We start from the raw sequence: 20,362 nt of genomic DNA, 5'->3' as shown, positions 1-20,362 counted from the left end.
GATGCAAATTGCAGTGACCATCTTGGCTGCCAGTTTTTTTTTTAAGTTAACTGTAGGATTTTTTCCATTAAAAGTTTAATGTAAGTTTCCAATCGATTAATTAACATTCCTCATTTGGCATAAAGTGTTTTCTTGACAATGTACTGGAAAGGCTGGCTATGATTAGAGTGGATAAGTTGCCTGGTCTTCATGGCTTGCATCCCAGGCTGCTAAACAAGGTGGAAGTGGAGATAGTGGAAGGGCTTACCATATTCTTCCAATCTTCACTAGATACAGGGAAAATGCCAAAAGATTTGAGAGTGGCAAATGTGACATCCTAATTCAAGAAAGGGTGTAAGGACATTTCTAGTAACAAACCAGCAGGTTTAACATCAGTGGTAGGTAGGTTTTTGAACAATAATCAGGGGGGGAAAATCAACACACTCTTGGATAGGTTTGAGATACTTAAGGAGATTTGTAAAAAGCAGATCTGGCTTGATTAATCTAATTGAATTTTTTTTGATGAAGGAACAGAGAAGGTTGATGAAGGGAATGCAATGGATGTTGGCTATTTAGATTTTAAGAAAGCATCTGACAAAATACCACATAAAAAGCTGGTTAACAAAATTGAGGCTCGTGGAATAGGAAGAACAGTGTCAGCTTGGATTAAAAAAAATTGGCTTAAGGACAGAAAACAGGGAGTCGTGGTAAATGGTTAATTTTCAGACTGGAGGATGGTAGACAGTGGTGTTCCCCAGTTCTGACGAAAGGTCATTGACCTGAAACGTTAACTCTGTTCCTCTCTCCAGAGGCTGCCAGACCTGCTGAGTGTTTCCAGCATTTTCTGTTTTTATTTCAGATTTCCAGCATCCACAGTATTTTGCTTTTATTTTAGTGTTCCCCAAGGGTCACTGCTAGGATCACTGCTTTTTCTTGCTATTTGTAAATGACTTGGATATCGGAATACAAAGTAACATTTCAAAATTTGCCGCTGGTACCACACTTGGAGGAGTGGCAGTGAGGATGATCAAATCGACTGCAACAGGGCATAGATAGATTAGCAGAATGGGGAGACAAGTGGCAGATGGAATGTAATAGAGAGAAATATGAGATGACACATTTTGGCAGAGGGATAGGGAGAGGCAATGCTGACTTAAATGCAATAAAAACAAGAAATGCTGGAACCACTCAGCAGGTCTGGCAGCATCTGTGAAAAGAGAAGCAGAGTTAATGTTTCGGTTCAGTGACCCTTCTTCGGAACTGACAAATATTAGAAAAGTCACAGGTTATAAGCAAGTGAGGTGGAGGTGGGGCAAGAGATAACAAACGAGCTGTAGATTTGACCAAGCCACATAGCTGACCAAAAGGTCACGGAGCAAAGGCAAACAATATGTTAATATGTGTTGAAAGACAAAGAATTAGTACAGATTAGGTGTTAATGCACTGAATATTGAACAGCAGCAAGTGCAAACCTGAAAAAAAAGTGGGTAAGCAAACTGAACAAACGAAGATGAAATGAAATAAATGCAAAAAAAAGAGTATAAAAAATGTAAAAAAGAATGTTAAAAAAAAAGAAAAAATAACCAAAAATGAAAGTAAAATGGGGGGCTGGCATGCTCTGAAATTATTGAACTCAATGTTCAGTCCGGCAGGCTGTAGTGTGCCTAATCGTTGATGAAATGCTGTTCCTCGAGCTTGCACTGATGTTCACTGGAACACTGCAGCAATCCCAGGACAGAGATGTGAGCATGAGAGCAGGGGGGAGCGTTGAAATGGCAAGCAACCGGAAGCTCAGGGTCCTGCTTGCGGACTGAGTGGAGATGTTCCACAAAGCGGTCACCCAGTCTGCGCTTGGTCTCCCCAATGTAGAGGAGACCACACTGTGAGCAGCGAATACAGTATACTACATTGAAAGAAGTACAAGTAAATCGCTGCTTCACCTGAAAGGAGTGTTTGGGGCCTGGGATAGTGAGGAGAGAGGAGGTAAATGGGCAGGTATTACACCTCCTGCGATTGCAGGGGAAGGTGCCATGGGACGGGGACGAGGTGGTGGGGGTAATGGAGGAGTGGACCAGGGTGTCACGGAGGGAACGATCCCTTCGGAATGCTGACAGGGGAAGGGAGGGAAGATGCGACTGGTAGTGGCATCACGCTGGAGGTGGCGGAAATGGCGGTGAATGATCCTTTGGATATGAAGGCTGATGGGGTGGAAAGTGAGGACAAGGGGAACCCTGTCACGCTTCTGGGAGGGAGGGGAAGGGGTGAGGGTAGAGGTGCGGGGAATGGGCCGGACACAGTTGAGGGCCCTGTCAACCAAAGTGGGGGGGAATCCTCGGTTGAGGAAAAACGAGGTCATTTCAGAAGCACCGTCATGGAAGATAGCATCATCAGAGCAGATGCATCGGAGACGGAGAAACTGGGAGAATGGAATGGAGTCCTTACAGGAGGTAGGGTGTGAAGAAGTGTAGTCCAGGTAGCTGTGGGAGTCGGTGGGCTTATAATGGATATTAGTGGACAACCTATCCCCAGAGTTGGAGACAGAGAAGTCGAGGAAGGGAAGGGAAGTGTCAGAGATGGACCATGTAAAGGTGAGAGAAGGGTGGAAATTGGAAGCAAAGTTGATAATGTTTTCCAGTTCGGGACGGGAGCAGGAAACGGCACCGATACAGTCATCAATGTACCGGAAAAAGAGTTGGGGGAGGGGGCCTGTGTAGGACTGGAACAAAGAATGCTCGACATATCCCACAAAAAGACAGGCATAACTAGGACCCATGCGGGTACCCATAGCGACACCTTTTACTTGAAGGAAGTGCATGGAGTTGAAGGAGAAGTTGTTCAATGTGAGAACAAGTTCAGCCAGGCGGAGGAGGGTGGTGGTGGATGGGGACTGGTTGGGCCTTTGTTCCAGGAAGAAGCGGAGAGCCCTCAAACCATCCTGGTGGGGGATGAGGTGTAGAGCGATTGGGCGTCCATAGTGAAGAGGCGGCGGTTGGGACCAGGAAATTGGAAATTGTCAAAATGACGTAGGGCTTCAGAAGAGTCACGGATGTAGGTGAGAAGAGACTGGACCAGCGGAGAAAAGATAGAGTCAAGATAGGAAGAAATAAGTTCAGTGGGGCAGGAGCAGGCTGACACAATGGGTCTGCCGGGACAGTCCCGTTTGTGGATTTTGGGAAGGGGGTAGGAGCGGGCTGTCCGGGGTTGCGGGACTATGAGGTTGGAAGCTGTAGAGGGAAGATCTCCAGAGGAGATGAGGTCAATGACAGTCCTTTGGACGGTGGCTTGATGTTCGGTGGTGGGGTCATGGTCCAGAGGGAGGTAGGAAGAAGTGTCCGTGAGTTGGCGTTGAGCTTCTGCAAGGTAGAGGTCGGTACGCCATACGACAACAGCACCACCCTTGTCTGCAGGTTTGATGACCATGTCGGGGTTAGACCTGAGAGAACGGAGTGCCTCAAGTTCAGAGGGGGACAGGTTAGAGTGAGTGAGGGGGGACAGAGAAATTGAGATGACCAATGTCTTGCCGACAGTTTTCAATGAAGAGATCAAGAGTGGGTAAGAGGCAAGGGGGAGGGGTCCAGGTAGAGGGAGAATGCTGGAGGCGGGTGAATGGGTCTGCTGGTCGGGGGGAGGACTCCTGGTCAAAGAAGTGAGCCCAGAGGCGGAGGCAACGGAAGAAGAGCTCAATGTCATGCCGAGCGCGAAATTCATTGAGGTGGGGGCGTAAGGGGATAAAACTAAGATCTTTGCTGAGTACAGAACGCTCAGCATCAGAGAGGGGGAGGTCAGAGGGTATAGTGAATACACGGCAAGGGGTCAGATCAGAAGGGGTGGAGTCAGAGGGAAGTGAAGCGGAAGGAGGATCTGGAGGGGCATTAGACCCTATCAGCTGCTGGAGCTTGCGTTCCTTCACACCTGAAAGGAAGAAAAAAAGTTTTTCGTTAATGCGTCGGATGAGACGAAAGATTAAATGAAACTGCGGAGTAGAACAGCTTTGGGATAAGGTGAGGCGGTGCTGACTTAAATGCACAGTTTTAAAGAGTGTACAGGGACAGAGGGACCTTGGGGTCCTTGTGCATGGATTCTTGACGGTGACAGGATGTATTGAGAGAGTAGTTAGCAAAGCAAAGGGATCTTGGGCTTCAAAAATAGAAGTATTGCATACCAAAGTGGGAAAGTTATGCTGAAACTTTATAAAGCTCTGGTTAGGTCACAACCAGAGAATTGCATCCAGTTCTGGTCACCACACTTTAAGAAAGTGGTGTGAGTCCTAAAAAGGGTACAGAGGAGGTTTATCAGAATGGTTCCAGGAATGAGTGATTTTAGCTACAAGGTTAGGCTGAAGAAACTGGGGTTGCTCTCCTTGGAGCAAAGGAGATTGAGGGGAGATTTGATAAAGGTGTACAAGATTTATGACCAGTTTAGAAAAGATAGACAAAGAAAAGCTGTTCCCATCAGTTGATGGTGCAAGGACTAGGAGACACAGATTTAAGCTTTTGGGTAGGAGACGCCGGGGGGAATGTGAGGAAGAACTTGTTTTTACGCAGCAAGTGGTAATGACCTGGAACTCACTGCCCACGAAGGTGGAGGAAGTGGAGACGACTAATGATTTCAAAAACAAATTGGATGAGCACTTGAGGGAAATAAACTTGTAGGGCTTCGGGAATATAACAGGGGAAGCAACTGACTGGATTGCTCCACAGAGACCTGGCATGGAGTCGATGGACTGAATGGCCTCCTCCTGTGCCGTAATGACTACGACTCCAGAGGTGAGAGTGAATGCCTTTGACATCAAGGCAGCATTTGACAGAGTATGGTATCAAGGAGCAAAGTTGAAGTTAATGGGAATCAAGAGGAAAACTCTCCACTGGTTGGAATCATACCAAGCGCAAAGGAAGACGGCTGTGATGGTTGGAGGCCAATCATCTCAGCCTGAGGACATTGCTGCAGGAGTTCCTCAGGGTAGTGTCCTGTGCCCAACCATCTTCAGCTGCTTCATCAATGACCTTCCCTTCATCATAAGGTCAGAAATGGGATGTTCGCACAGTGCACAGTACCACACTGACCCGAAACGTTAACTCTGCTTCTCTTTCCACAGATGCTGCCAGACCTGCTGAGTGAATCCAGCATTTCTTGTTTTTGTACCACACATGACTCCTTGGATTCTGAAGCAGTCATAGCCGCGCATGCAGCGAAAGCTGGCCAACATTCAGGCTTGGGCTGAGAAGTGGTAAGTAACATTCATGCCACACAAGTGTCAGGCAATGACCATCTCCAACAAAAGAGAATCTAACCATCTACCCTTGACATTCAACTGTATTACCATCACTAAATTCCCACCAACAACATCCTGGAGGGTATCATTGTCCAGAAACCTAACTGAACCAGCCATATAAATACCGTAGCTACATGAGGTCAGAAGCTGGGAATTCTGCAGTGAATAACTTGTCGCCTGACTCTCCAAAGGCTGTCCACCACTTCAAAGGAACAAGTCAAGAGTGTGATGGAATACGTTCCACTTGCCTGGATGAGTGTGGCTCCAATAACACAGAAGCAGCTCGACACAATCCAGGACAAAGCAGCCTGCTTGATCAGCACCCATCCACCACCTTAAACATTCACTCCCTCCACCACCGATGCACAGTGACAGCAATGTGTACCATTACACGATGTACTGCAGCAACTTGCCAAGCCTCCTTCAACAGCACCTTCCAAACCCATGACCTCTACCATAAGGACAAGGGCAGCAGAAGCATGGGAACACCACCACATGCAAGTTCCCCTCCAAGCCACACCCCATCCTGATTTGGAAATATATTGCCATTCCTTCACTGTCACTGGGTCAAAAATCTAGAACTCCCTCCTTAACAGCATTGTGGGTGCACCTACATCACATGCACTGCAACAGTTCAAGAAGGCCTGCTCAAGGGCAATTAGGAATGGGCAACAAATGCTGGCGTTGTCAGCAAAGCTCACATCCCATGAACGAATTTTTTAAAAATTCTGAAGTAAATTTTGTGTTATACATTCTTGTACCAGTCCAAAACATAATTTCCTGCTGTACATTTAGTGTATTCTAAACACAGTCTTGAAATGAGACAGCAGGAAGCCTTTGACCGAAGCCACTCCTCCAAGCAACAAGGAATGCCAACTATACTCCTAGATGTCACTATCCAAATAGCACAATTGTGTGTTCTGTTATTACATAGAGGTAATTTTCCACTTCAAATCTTCATTGCATCATTGTAATTTCAAGGCATTCAGGACTTCTGAATGTAATAAAAGTATTCCGAAGTATTTTATGACTATGTTTTGGCTTTAAGTAAATTAGACAAATGCCAGTGAAACAGAAAGTCTAAGATAAAATGATTAGAGGTTGTGGAAATCTCCAGAGAATTGTTGGTGAAATCCACAGGGATATTGAATTAAATCAAGATTTAATTTTCTACACCCAAATGTCTGTTTTCATTATTAAAACTGGTAAACGTGATTAATCACCCCCTCAAATAATTTATCCAGATCATCTTTCAACTGCATTTCAGCATCTACTTATACATCTCCCATTCACTCAATTCTCTCTCCCACACACTTAATTATTTTTCCCTTACATACACAAACATATTGGTGAACGTTGCTTCAATCAACATTCCATTCTGAGAGTATTGCCGCTATTATCTGTACATGGCATTTAGGTTTCAAATCTGAATCTCCCCTGAACCAAAATTTGCAACTGTTCATGCACGGAACTGTTTTGCTGGACTACTTCGATAAATGCAATCATAGAGTCATAGAACAAGAAAGGAAACCATTCAGCCCATCATGTCTGTGCCAGCTCTTTGAAAGAGCTATCCGATTCGTCCCATTCTTCTGCTCTTTTCCCATAGCCCTGGATGATCTGTCGTAATCTTAATCCTTCTTTATAAATAGACTGATTTACTTTATTGTACCTTCATTGTTCAGTTGTTCCAATTCAAATATTTTTTTAAAATTATGCAGTCAGTTTTAAGTCAGATGAACAAAAACAAAGTTTGCAGCAAACCTTTTACTTTGGAATCTGAATAAAGGTTGAAAAAGCCCAATTTCAAGTTGAGCAGTATACTGTAACTGGACTGGTTAGCTTTTTAATTTTCAAATGCACAGTTGGCAGCTTCAGTTACCAGATTTTCAACAGTTTCTAATATTCATACCTGGGATCATAGCACGGTTATCTTTTCTGTCAAGTTCTATATTAACCATCAATACAAATGAAACAGAAAAAAAAAGAATCACAAGGTAATGTCTATAACATCAGGCCTTAATAAATGGAAATATTTATCAGAAAATTAATTTGATGCACAAGATGGGTTAAATAAAAACATGGCACCTTTGCTGCAAATGTTAAAACCCTGGCATTCGAGACATTTGTCTGCAATGTTCATTTCTTCACCCCCACCCCCCCGCCATTTCCTTTTACCTGTAAGCAAAACTTCATTAAACTAAATATATACAGTGAACCACAACTCTATTTTTGAAATTGCACTGAAGAACTCAGATTCTTTAACAAAATATGCTTTAAGAACTATAAATTAGTATTCTTCCAATAAATCCATTAGATTTTACAGCTCCTTTACATTCACATAAGGCAATTAAGAAAATTGCTATTGGCCTGCAAAGAGAGACTGTTCCAAAATGTTGATGATTCACTGCCAAATTCACCAATCTGTACAGGGCAATTTTAAAAATGAAAACCAACAACCAAATGAACATCTCTGCGACCAAGTATTGTTTGTGAGAAGTGTGTAAAAATGATGCTTGCAGAATTCAATGATGTGTGACATTACCAGTCATTGATATTTACATAAAAAGATTTTGTAGTCTACTTAAATATTCTAAATAGTAATCTGAATTTTGAAGAAGGAATATATTTTGTTAATACAAGCAATGAGGAAAAATAATGTTCAGTTTTGCATACTGCATCCTGCTACACAGGATGCGCACACTACATAATTTAGTATTTCCTTCTTATGACAGGACTTTCAAACTTTAATCACTATTTGTTCATTTATCTTTTCTTCTATGATATCCATTTCAACTTTAATGTCCTGCACTTCTTGACCTTTGAACTTGGTTTCCCAATTTAAAAAGAAATTTAAAGGATCTTCCAATTTCTCAGTTTCGAAAGGCAGCACGTAACAGAAGTATATAGATCAGAAGATCCCATGTTCAATTCATGGTCTGTGCTGTGTGAGGTTTTCTGGAAAATGTGTATGTGACGACAGGATCAGATTTACACAAAAACTCGTCACTTGTGCAAAGGTTTAAAAAATGAAGATCTTTTAAAAGTAAGGATTTAATCATTTGGATATTGTTAATAAAAAGGTACACTTGTTTTAATTCTCAAAAGAAGTTAATTCAAAGAGTTATTTCAGTCATTATTTGCTTTTTATAGGTTAGATTAGAATAGTACTTAAAATTTGTTTTTTTAACCAAAAGAAAACTTTCAATTTTCATTCACAGCAGCCATAGTGAAATCTCAATAAATTCAATGTGGTTACTTAAACCATTGTCTTCCTTCTGGTTCAATTAATAACAAATTTTAAGCACTGAAAAATGACAGCACCGGAATCGATTTTGCGCATTATTTCTCCAAAAAAAAAAGGACATTTTAAATATTTGTCTAGACAATTTTAAAAATGTGTAAATAAAATCTGAATAGAATACTTCACATGAAACATTTACAACAGCTGCTACATGACACTAAAAACATTCCATTTCCAAGCAGTCATTTAAAAATTGTCAAGGATAAGATAATCTACTTTTAGGTATCTTCCCACTAAAGGAGAATACAATTCAAGAGGTAAGTGCTCATTCTCACCATGTGTTCCAAATGTAGATTTATTGCCACAAACAGTTGAGCCCAGCTGATCTCATCCTTTCCATTCTTACTACCTTTGCATTACTGTTTATGACTCCATCTCAACAGACAAGACAGCTTAACGTCACTGAAGGAACTCAGATCTGAAAATGCAGTATTCCCTCAGTAGTGCGCTGAGTATCAGCCTAAATTTTACACTTAAGCTCTTGTGGGGGATGCAATGTCACAAAATATTGACCTAGAGGCAAGAGATCTACCAACCAAGCCAAGCTAACACTTGATGGATCCAAAAAAAATTCAACTTCAACAGCCTATTTCCCCGAAAACTAAGCACTCACATACAAATGCGAGGACATGGATGTACTCAAAGGATAGCCATTAAATACATCACCCCAGCATGTCCACACCAATAACTGGTTGCCAAAATGGGCATGACCAGTCCATCTGTAAATGGGTGCATTTCGATAATTAAAAACAGAAGAAATAATCACGGACACACAAAATGGCAAGATCCTGCTATTTATTGCACTTGCTCCAATCACCACCTTACCCTTGCAGAAGCTAAATTGGGTAGATGGAGTTAAGAGACAGATCAGACACAATCTCACTGAAAGCAGAAATAGACTCAAGTCACTGAATGGTATACTCCAGTTCCTATATAACAGATACCTTCAACAATAAAAGGCTGGATTTTGCAGGCAGCAGCCATAAACAATGGCGGCTCACATGCACGGGCAGCACTTTGCGGCTATATTAAATGGCCGGGGCGAACCAATGCACCCCCAATGACGTGGAGGGGGAGGACAGTCCATCCCTGACAATGGAGTCAGGCGCCACTGCGCAGGTGCTGACAGCATTTCTAAAGGGCTTCAAGCCCTTCCATTTAGTTTAAAGACTTAGAGTATTTAAAATTTATTTTAAAAAATTTAATATTTCTAGCCCTTCTCCCACCTCCCTCCCCAATAACCATACAATTCATTCCTTGCCCTCTCTCCCCCCACAAAGTACTTAGCTTGTGTACCTGACCTTCCCCCCACCCAAAGTTCATAAACTTTGAACTTCACCCCTTCCCACCATCCCCTATTCCAATCAGATTAGTTTGACCCCACTCCCACCCCCACACTGAAATACTTACCTGCTCCCCCCTCCCACTTGTGTCCCGCATCAGATCTCCGGACAGAGATCCAAAGATGTGGCAGTACCAGCTACCCGCACCAACATCGGAGTGGTACAGATGGCGAGAGTGGGTAAGTGATTAATTCATTTATTTGCATTTTTAAAAATATGTAAATTCTGCTTCCGTCGCTGAGCGCTGGGAGGACCGCCACGAGGCCTTGCCGCCAGCGGCAATATCAGGCCAAGCCTTCCCAGCGCGAGGCCCATGGCGGGCCTCTGCTGGAGGCATTTTCTGGCACCCCCACCCCACAACGCCTGGCGGTGGCGGGTGGGTGGGGGGGGGAAAAGAGGCTCTAAAATTTAACCCAAATTCTATTAACAATATTGCTTCAAGATTTGAGTAGTTAATGGCTGATTCAGAGATGTAACAGGTCTCATTTCGATGAAACCCAAGAGACTTAATCATATATTTATTCATGTAACTTTGAAAATTTCCAAATCAATTGTGTTGTTTCTGGAGACTGAAATTGATCTGGTTCTTACCCCGGCTTAAAACAACAGCAAAAGCGCAGTAAAACTTATTAAGATTTCCACCTGGAAAGAGTCAAAACGCAGTCTTTCAGAGTTACATTTACAAACCTGGATCAACTTTATTTGCCAGCTGTGGACTTCCACCTTAGTCCTGCTTCTACTTAAGCTTTGATTAACTTTTACTTTCAAAAGTCAAAGGTTAAATAAAGGAAAGGAAATGTTTTCCGTCAAATAACTTACTGACCACTGACACCAACTTCCAGCAGGAACGCAGCTCCTAATAATCAAATCAAACAGAGGAAGCTGGTTTGCCAAACCTTAACTTGAAATGTCTAGGGGCCTACTTTCTTGTGCAGAAAATTGACACAAAATGTGTAAAATTGAAACATTGCGCTTTTAAGGGGATTTGCCTTTGGCAACTGATGACTTCACTTCGATTGGAGCTACACCACTACAAAGGCTTACCTTTTCTTTAAAAAAAACAGTGAGTTTGCTTGTTAGAGCACTTCCTTTTGTAAGTGAAGGTGACAATTTAACAATCGCAATACTTCTAAACCAAAAGCAGACCAAATATTTTAATGATGGTTGATGTCACTGCTGGATGAAGGGTTTATTGTGGTCTTGTCCCCACAGATTATGACATCTAACCTTTTTATAGAAGCATAACAGTTGGATGGTTAAAATGAAAAATTGTCAGATTCAAGAAGAAATGCATCTTCCATAAATATAAGCATGGCTGTATTCAACCATTAAATTGAACAGAAAAAACTTGATGGAACACCATCGAGTAGCTTGGGTTTCTCTCCATATACATGTTGCATGCATGTAATGATTTTAACAGGATTTACTTTCTGATAATTATTCATTTTGGTGTCTCCGGTACAAAAATAATGCAACAGAACATAAGCACTACATTAAATCAATGATTTTTTAAATTAATTCTCAGGATGTGGGCATCACTGCATGGCCAGAATTTATTGCCCATTCCTCAGTACCATCTATGAACTTCAGTTACCTCACCATTTCCATCATGAATTTCTTTTTTTAAATTCAAGTATTTTATTTTCCTCCCTTTCCAGGTCCTTCTCCCCACAGACACCAGCTTCATGAAAGAGGGTGGAGAAGGGAACTGCTCACAGACTGCACAAATGCTATTCCCACCCTTAACATCCAACCAGAAGTGCTTAAATCTATCCTCCGATAGTATTCCTAATTTTCCGTCCCTCCCTGTGGGGAAATGCTTCCATGTGACACCTACCCACAACAATACAGCTGAAATACCTAACCCACCGTGTTGGGGATTGGGTGTAAATGTGTGCATTACCCTTGGTAGAGCACACTAGTGCTGACCTGCAACTCTTTCATCGAAAGCAGACATAAATAATAATTAAGAGACTCACGGGTACTGCTTACTTAGAACTAAATTTATGATATTTGAAGGGTTTTCTAATGGTGCAATGCTTAAAATGTTTCTACATTGGAGAAGAAAAAGCTCTTCCAAGAAACAAAATTTATTACACTGGCTACTAAAATCAGATGTAATTAAAACTAGGTTTATAACTTACAAATAGAAAAATTCTAACCAAAAATCCCTGAAGTCCTATCATTGTTGTAGTTTTTAAATCATTTTTGATTACTCCCATGAAAAGGGAACCAAAAACACTTCTTTGCACATAAGAACATAATCTTCGTGGTTTGAGAAAGCATGCTTAATGATTTACAGTGTCTTAAAAATAGGCCTACCTTAAAATACACACTCCTATCACACTGAGAGACCTTTACTTAGTTAAGGGATGTCATTTCATTTAAGGCTTCCATGTGACAATGGAACCATTTCCCATTTTAAAATGGTAGACATGGATTTTTTTTTTAAGTAGATTCCCATGAAGAAATTGAAATAACACAAAATTTAAAAAATCTGGATCACATGGATTGATACCAGCTATCCAGATGCACAGATTCTTAGCCATAATAACTGATTTTTAAAAAAAAGGATAATTTCTTTCGCTATTGGGCAAGTGGGTGTAGAAAGGATCGATAAAGGTCTCTGAAGTTAGTTTATAAAAATGTGTTTTTCAATTGTTAGACCTCAAACACAAGGATAAATCACAACAAAATCAGCAAAAAATGTCAACTTTAATTTTGAATATTGTACCTCAAGAAAACAAGGAAGAAACCAAAAGGCACCATCATTTACACAACTCACAGAAGGTCTTTTGTGGGCCTGAATTGCAGTTCCAAAAGTGATGCAATACCAATTCACTAAATACAGCCAAGCTATTTTAGCAATAAAATACATTTATAGCATTGGTAAGTGGACTGTGCACTGCAAACTTATCAACTACTGAGTGCATATTTCAAGTAGCACATCAACATATTATTTGTGCAAAACATTTTTTTAAATTTAAAATCAGACTGAAATATGATATAGTTGCTAATATTTAATTTTGTAGTATGCGCTGTATTAAAGTCATTGTGAGCAGTGTATCTATTTTATTTGTAATAACTGTGGTCATTATTAAGGTTCGTCACCACTCATCCTTATATTTTGCATGCAACATGCATACAACTCTAAAAATAATGTAGGAATGTATTCATGGAGGTTAATAAAAACTGCTCTTAAAAGACCCTTAGGATTCAGAATTTGTAGAACAGCCTCTCATGTAATGCATATTTTTCAACTTAAAATGCAAAAATCAATTACTCATCTGTAGTAAATACTAAATCTTAAACTCAAACAAAAATATATATTTCAAATTCGATTAATCATTTTAGATTATGTTGTGCAGATTGGTCTATCAGCAATATTTACTCAAATAAAATACTTTAATAATAAACACTGTTAACAGTAACAATTTCTAACACTCGGAGCCAAGAGATGCTTAAGAAAGCAGAACCCTAAAATGTTCAATGTAAGATCCAACTAAAAACAGATTTCACAGAAAAAAAGATGCTTTTCTTCTGACATCACAACTATTAATTAAGTTATTTTGAAGTAGTTTTCTGACAGTTTAACTAGCTTACATGAACAGAAAGTGGTGAAACACATCATCTAAAATAAAATACCAAACGTAAGCAGGTGGCTACCAGAAATTGGACTCCCTGTTAAAAAAACTGTTGATAATTTATATGCTTAAATGTAGTTGAAAGATACAACCTACAGGCAGCTATTTTTCAAAACAATAAGTTCTGCAGCATTATGCATAATTCCCTCGGTCTACGAGAAGTGCAAATACTCCCTGCACCAAGATCGAACACACACTGCACAAAAAGTTACAACTCATACACATTAACCAAACAGAGCAGTGATTGTGGCACTCAGATTTGTGACTGGAAATGTGACTATTTTGTTACTTTAGTTTTGATATCCAAACAACCAACAGTGGGGTTTAAAATGGTACCCTACAAAAAATTGGTGATCACCGGCATGTGTGATTGGATTTAAAGGCCTGCTACCCGACCCGAACCCGACGGGACCCAATGACATGTGTCGGGGTCGGGTCGGGTTGCACTACTGGGTCCAGCATTTGGGCTTGGGCTAGGTCGGACACGCTCTATCACAGGTAAGTGGCTCCAATGTTAATTTAATTTTTGGACGCGAAAGGTGGTTTTGTTACAGTTATTGTAAGCTTGTGCAAATCAGCAACAAAGTGAAAAACGGAAGGTAAGTTAACTGATGGTCAGATCGGGCGCGGGAAACAATGGAAGGACTCGGGTCGGATGTGATTCTGCCGGGCTCGGTCGGTTTTTCTTTTTTGCAGACCTGAGCAGGCCTTTAATTAGATCCCTCCACTCCCCTGTACAGACAGTGAAGCCTTTTTCAGCATTTCACTTTGAGGGAATTTCTCTAGCAATTAAGAAAGTTCTTGGAAATTAAAATCACCAAAAACATTGCCATGAACTTGGAAAGCTCTGTGAGGAGATGTACCATTTCACTACCCCTTGAGATGGGCTTTAGCCAGTCATCATCATTTGCTACCTCTTCTGATCTGCTCTGTTAAAGCAGATGAAAATCCAAATGTGCATTAACAATGACCATACAGAATTTTTTCAGGAAGTTTCATTGTTATGCTGGCATAAGTGACAACTACAACCACAAGCAAACCATTTTATGATATGCAACAATGGAACTGACACTGAAGACAATGGTACCTAAAGAAAAACGGCACAGCAAGATAACACTCAAACTGCATAATTTGCGTTGTGTGCCTATAAAGTGGATTCTTACTTTTACAAAACTGGAACTGGGCAAGCTCCATGCGCCCACACAAAAAGAATGCTGGAAATACAAAGAGATAGGCTAGCATCTGGGGTGTAGTCCAAGGTATAGTGAAGACTCTGCAACCAATAAGTCACCCAATCTTTGCTCCTTCAGATGTTGACAGACAGTGTTTTCTGCTTTAATTTCAGATTTTCTTCTTTTAATAATCAGAAGCTTCTTACCAACAACTTGCACTTTATATTGTGTCTTTGACTTAGAAAACATCCAAAGAGATGTAATCAAAATATGAATGCTGAGCTAAAGAAGGAACTATTAAAAGGGCTGAACAAAAGCTTGGTCAAACAGGTAGATTTTAACAAGAATCCTAAAAAGGAGGGAAGGAGAGCAGTTTAGGAAAGTATAGTATAGTATAGCGGTATAGTACGAGGCCTGGTAGGGTTGCAGGCACAACCTTCAATAGTGGGGTAGAGAGAGAGTGGAATGCATAAAAGGCCAAAGGCATGGAAATGGAGTGTATTTGGAAGGCATTTCAGGCAGAAGATTACAAAGGTAGTAAGGCATGAGACAACAAAGTGAATGATAATTCTAAATTTTCAGGAATTCAGTGAACATGAACTAATGTAGGTCAGAAAGTTAAAGGTGTGATGGGCGAGCTGGACCTTTTATTGGAAAGTACATGGGAAAAGTTTTGAACGAGGAACTTTATAGAGTGTGGAAGGTGGGAGTTCTGCTAGCCAACTTGAACCTGGAGGTGACAAATGCATGGATGAAGGTTTCAGCAGCAGGTAGAGGCAGAGGTTGGCTATGTTACAAAGGTAAAAATGGGCAGCATTTGTAATGGAAAGGATATGGTGTCAGAAGCTCAACTCAGGTTCAAATAGGATGCTAACAGCCTGAGTCAGCCTAAGAGTGGTCAGGGAGCAGGATGAAATCAGTTGCTAGAGAATATGGTTTGTAGTAGAAGTTGAAGACGATGGCCTCAGCCTTAACAAGGTTCAACTAGACGAAGCCATGATTCATCCAAGTTGTACAAGCAGTCTGACAACAGAGGCAGTGAAGGGATGAAGAAAACAATTGGGAGCATGAAATGAAATCATTAACAAAATCTTACAGAAATAGTCATTATGTCTGGGCACAAAAATTAATTTAAAAATCATGGAATCAAGAATAGTGGGTTCAGGAGAGGAACATAGGAACAGAAGTCGGCCAATTTAGCCCCACAAGCCTGTTCCACCATTCAATGAGATCATGGCTGATTTGTGACTTAACTTCATACACCCTACGCCTTTGCCACATATCCCTTAATACATTTGTTTAACAAAAATCTATCAATCTCAGTGCCAGTGGACGAGCTTTGCGGCCTCCTACAACATTGGAGGCATCAACAGAACTGCAATACCTTTTTATATATCTTGAACATGCTACATGCAATTCATTTTAATTCCACATACCTGAGAATACAAATGCAGACTTTGCATCCCGAGGTTAAGCGACAGAAACCAAACCTCTGCTTGCTTTCAATGTCAGTAAGCACAAAGGTGAAGTGCTGCCCCACTTGACTCTGTGAAACCCTGAAAATAACCACGTGCAACATCAATTGACAAGTAAAATCTTCAGTCAGAGTTGTCAACGGTCTTAAAAGAAAAAACTGCAGCACAAACCATCAAACCACGATGGCTAAGGAAAGCTGAACTGAAATATTACTAAAAAAAGTAAATAAAAACAGAACATTCTGGAATTTTTAAAATTGAAACAGAAAATGTCAGATTGGTCAGAATCTGTAAAACGGAGATAGGTTGCTGACTTTCCATTTGTGCAACCTTCGCCAGAACTGAAGACTGGTGGATAAACGAGCATTTTAATAAGGTTTAGGAAAAGACAAGAAGGGGGAGGGAAACAATTGTTAAAATGACAGCTCCATGGTTTTCTTAAATCAGTTCTTAAATGAGTGAAAACTTCAGTTAAAAATTACAATATGAACCTACAAATTAGTGCATCAAAATAATATTGGTATTACGTGTGTAACTTGAACCACCTATAACAGGAAGAGGCAGAGAAGGGTTTGGGCGAACCTTCATTTTACACTTTTTTCATACCCATTATTCTTTTACAACAATGAACCTTAGAATTTACCAAGTTAAGCTAATGTTCCTGATTTTAAAAAGGAGCACCAATCTTCAATATTAACAAAAAGTTTGAAACTTTCTTTTAAATTCAACAGAATGGGGTAAAGTGCCTCGAAATTCATTACATCATTTATACATGATGTCATTATGCTTGTCCATACAGTGGGCTTCTCTGCACCTTAAAAAAAATTCTCAAACTTTTATAATGACTATTTGGTCTTATTTCAGTGCCTCAACTTCTATATTTTCAGAACCACACAAAGAACTTAAATCTGTTGTGCACAAAAATAAGCTTATGCCATCAATCTATGCTAATCTCTTGTTAAGTATTTTGTTGCATAATAATAATTTAAAGGAAATATAATCTATGCCTCTTCTAAAAAGGAAGAGGGTTGCTGTTTATGGAAGCATATTCAAAGATAAGTTGCTGCCTTAAAGACAGTACGTATATGAGCAGAAATTAAGAGCAAAACTGAAAAATGAATGGCTAAAGTACATTAAGTGAATAGTGCAAAAAAAAAAATTAAAGCTCCTTTAGAAGCTGATAAAGCAAAATGATAGTCAAGTCAAAGGCTGTTATTATTTGACAGTGTTGGTGCTTATTCCAAAACCAAATTTCATCAGTAAGCGCACCACTGGGTGGCAGCAATGGAGCCTAGTTTTCCAAACATACAATAAACCTTCGACCAGACACATTTGAACCCCACCCCCAACAAATAGAGCAAAAGCTCATTCTTAAAGGATTACAAAAATATTCACAAGAAGCTGGAAGACTTAAGTGTGAAGACTCAAGAGGATGTCGTCAGTTAAAAGGTCAATGCTGGGGCTTAGATTTTCAAAAGCTGCTGCTGCAGAAAAGGCACCAACACATCATTAACTGCCGATAAGGCCTCTCAAAATGTAAGATTTATAATTTTTTTTTTTTAAATAGAAGTGTACGTCCAATTCTCAAGCCATCAACTGGCACATGCATGCATAGTCTGTTTTCCAAAAGACCTCAAAAATTCACTTTTACTCCATACCCAGGTTTTAGGAAGCTTACTCTTAAGATTTGATTGGACTCTATTTCAAAACAGAGGGTAAAATGTAAAATGATTGGTTTGTCATGCAATACTGTACCTTTCAACATCAAAAGGAAAGCAAAACTTCGGCACAGTCTGCAGCACTTCCTGTGAATAATAATAAAGATGTTAGGCTCATGCAGGACTTGGATCTGAATCACTATTGTATCTACCACAGAAAGTATCAGAATTAAAACCATAAACAGATAGTTGTTTCTGTATTCAAATAATCAACCACAACGAACTTCATTGATTATTAACAAGAATCAAATTTATGCTTCAGCAGACTGTACTGACAATGGTAAAGGAGCACCAGGAGGGAATAGCTTGGCCTAAAGGGCATTAACACCCCCTCTCATCCCTACTGGGATCCCTTCAACAGGACCATATGGATTTTACAAGCAGCACTGCACCATATGGGTAAGCCACGTCTGCTGATACATGCATCACAGACTAGCCACCAGTTTTTAGTCAACACAAGGGCTTCAGACGCAACATGTGCTGACAATGCAAATTGGAGAGAAATATTAAACGGTGGCAATAAAAAAAAATGCCAAAATTTAATATCAATGCAACATGATCATTTACACTAACAAGACTCAATAGGTTTATTTGAATCGCAAAGAAAATATATATGCAACATGTTTTGGCACAAACATTGCATCTTGTATGCTATACTTTAATAAATCAACATTTTAATAAATCTAATAGCAACATGGCACAACAATGCAACACTGCATAATCAACAGCAGCAGCTATTTCATTTACAGGATCCAAGCTCAAAAAAGTCATTTTTGATCCTTCTGTAAAACCAGCATACATTTCTAATGAAACTGAAGCATGTTAATTTTTTATCAACTCTTCTCAATAGTTTAAAAAAAGTTTTTTGTAAGTAAGCAGCGGGGGTATCTTCTGAATTGTTTTAAAGATGGATTTTTAGGCAGCAAAGTATGCTGCTATTTCTAATTTCTTGACCACTCACAATTTATAACAATGAACTTAATGAGAATTGCGTGAGCTCCACTTGCAAAGATGACGTAATGCTCAAATGAAACTCAAATCTTATTATTTGGTCTTGAGCAGGAATAGTTCAGTGAGCAGGAATAGTTCAGTGAACAGTACCTGTTACTACAGCCAAAGCAATTCATCAAGGTGATTTGGGCTTTAAAATTCCTCAGTAATTACATCTCCTGTACAACGGTTTCCCTTCAGAGCTTTAGTACTTTGCATTCTGCTTTGTCTTTCAATTTCCAAATCTATTATATTATACTGGTTTTATGCGTCCATGTGCATTTTTCATCAGATTTATAAATGTGAAGCCACATCTTAGTTTAGACTTCATTTGATCGCAGACTGAAAGTACAATTCATCATTTATTACAGTGCATATATTGTCACAAATTACTTGTGGATTTCATTGTTTAATAATAAGGTAAATTAGAGGAATTTATAAAAATAAATGCAGTAATTTCCAAAAGAAACATTCACTACCTCAAAAGCAAATTGCTGATTTAGTATTTAAATGGTCAGATGAAAATCAAATCATTTGTTACTTAGCTCTACTCCTTATGGACAAACAGGGGTTAAGATTATTGCTGAACAGAAACAAATATTCTATGAATACCAACCCCAACAAAACAAACTCTTTTAGCAATACAGATCAGTTTTAAACCTGATCACTACTGTTTAGAATTCCTCTCTTTTTCTTCAGAATACAACCCAAGCTTTCTACTCGCTTCCCAACTGGCACAGACATCCCTCAGGGGAGGCGGCATGTTTTTAAAAAAAAAATCTCAATGCTCTTTTAAATTCATGCAGCCAGCAGGTCTATAGACTCAAAAACAGTTCAGACAAAAATTGTTTGCACCACTTAAGGGACAGACTAGTTCAGCTGACGACTGGGACTCCCATGACAGGATAGATGAGGTTACTTACATCAATCAATGAGGCGCTGTATCAGCTCCAGAGCTAGATCTCATGCTAATTAAAAGGCACCATCCAGTACCTTGACTTTGTTAAATACAGTACATGGAAACCTAAGATACCCTTTAAAACCAGACTCTGCGGATCGCAAGTACAAATACCCAGTTAACAGCCATGGCAAAAGTAACAAGTTATGCTGTACATCAGGACATGTACCACACAATTAAAAATATTGACTAGTTCAGCTGGAGACTTTCTATCTATTAGCACAACAGCATTTATCTGCCATATTTTAAAATGATAAGAGTGGGTTCACAAAATCTATTTCATCAGCGAATTGTCAAATTCTTAAACTTCTTTTCTTACACATAAGGTTTAAATATATTCCTAGGAATCAGTGATAAAATATTCTCCGAACTACCGTGTCATTCCCAACTTTGTAATGGGATAATCGCTGCCGATAGTCTCTAAAAATGTTTTTTTAATCAATGTCTCCACAGCACTTGGATGATACCCAGAAGACTCTCCATTCCGCCATAAACAAAGATCAAGTT

The 20,362-nt window shown here is 39.8% G+C and overlaps 1 protein-coding gene across 3 annotated transcripts in view; it reads right to left on the bottom strand.

Moving 5' to 3' along the window:
- Nucleotides 1-20,362, bottom strand: part of dennd1b (DENN/MADD domain containing 1B) — a 303,360-nt gene that overhangs the window by 155,490 nt on the left and 127,508 nt on the right. For all 3 annotated transcript variants that reach the window (XM_068037699.1, XM_068037701.1, XM_068037700.1), the window contains 2 exons: nt 17,945-17,994; nt 16,151-16,270 (listed from right to left, as the gene is read on the bottom strand). In XM_068037699.1, the coding sequence (XP_067893800.1) occupies nt 16,151-16,270; nt 17,945-17,994 (170 nt within the window). The remainder of the gene's footprint in view (nt 1-16,150; nt 16,271-17,944; nt 17,995-20,362) is intronic.

This window comes from Heterodontus francisci, chromosome 8, assembly GCF_036365525.1.
Source record: "Heterodontus francisci isolate sHetFra1 chromosome 8, sHetFra1.hap1, whole genome shotgun sequence".
NCBI classification, from domain to species: Eukaryota; Metazoa; Chordata; class Chondrichthyes; order Heterodontiformes; family Heterodontidae; genus Heterodontus; species Heterodontus francisci.
The sequence above is the reverse complement of the archived record's forward strand: the minus strand, read 5'-3'. Positions and strand labels throughout refer to the sequence as shown.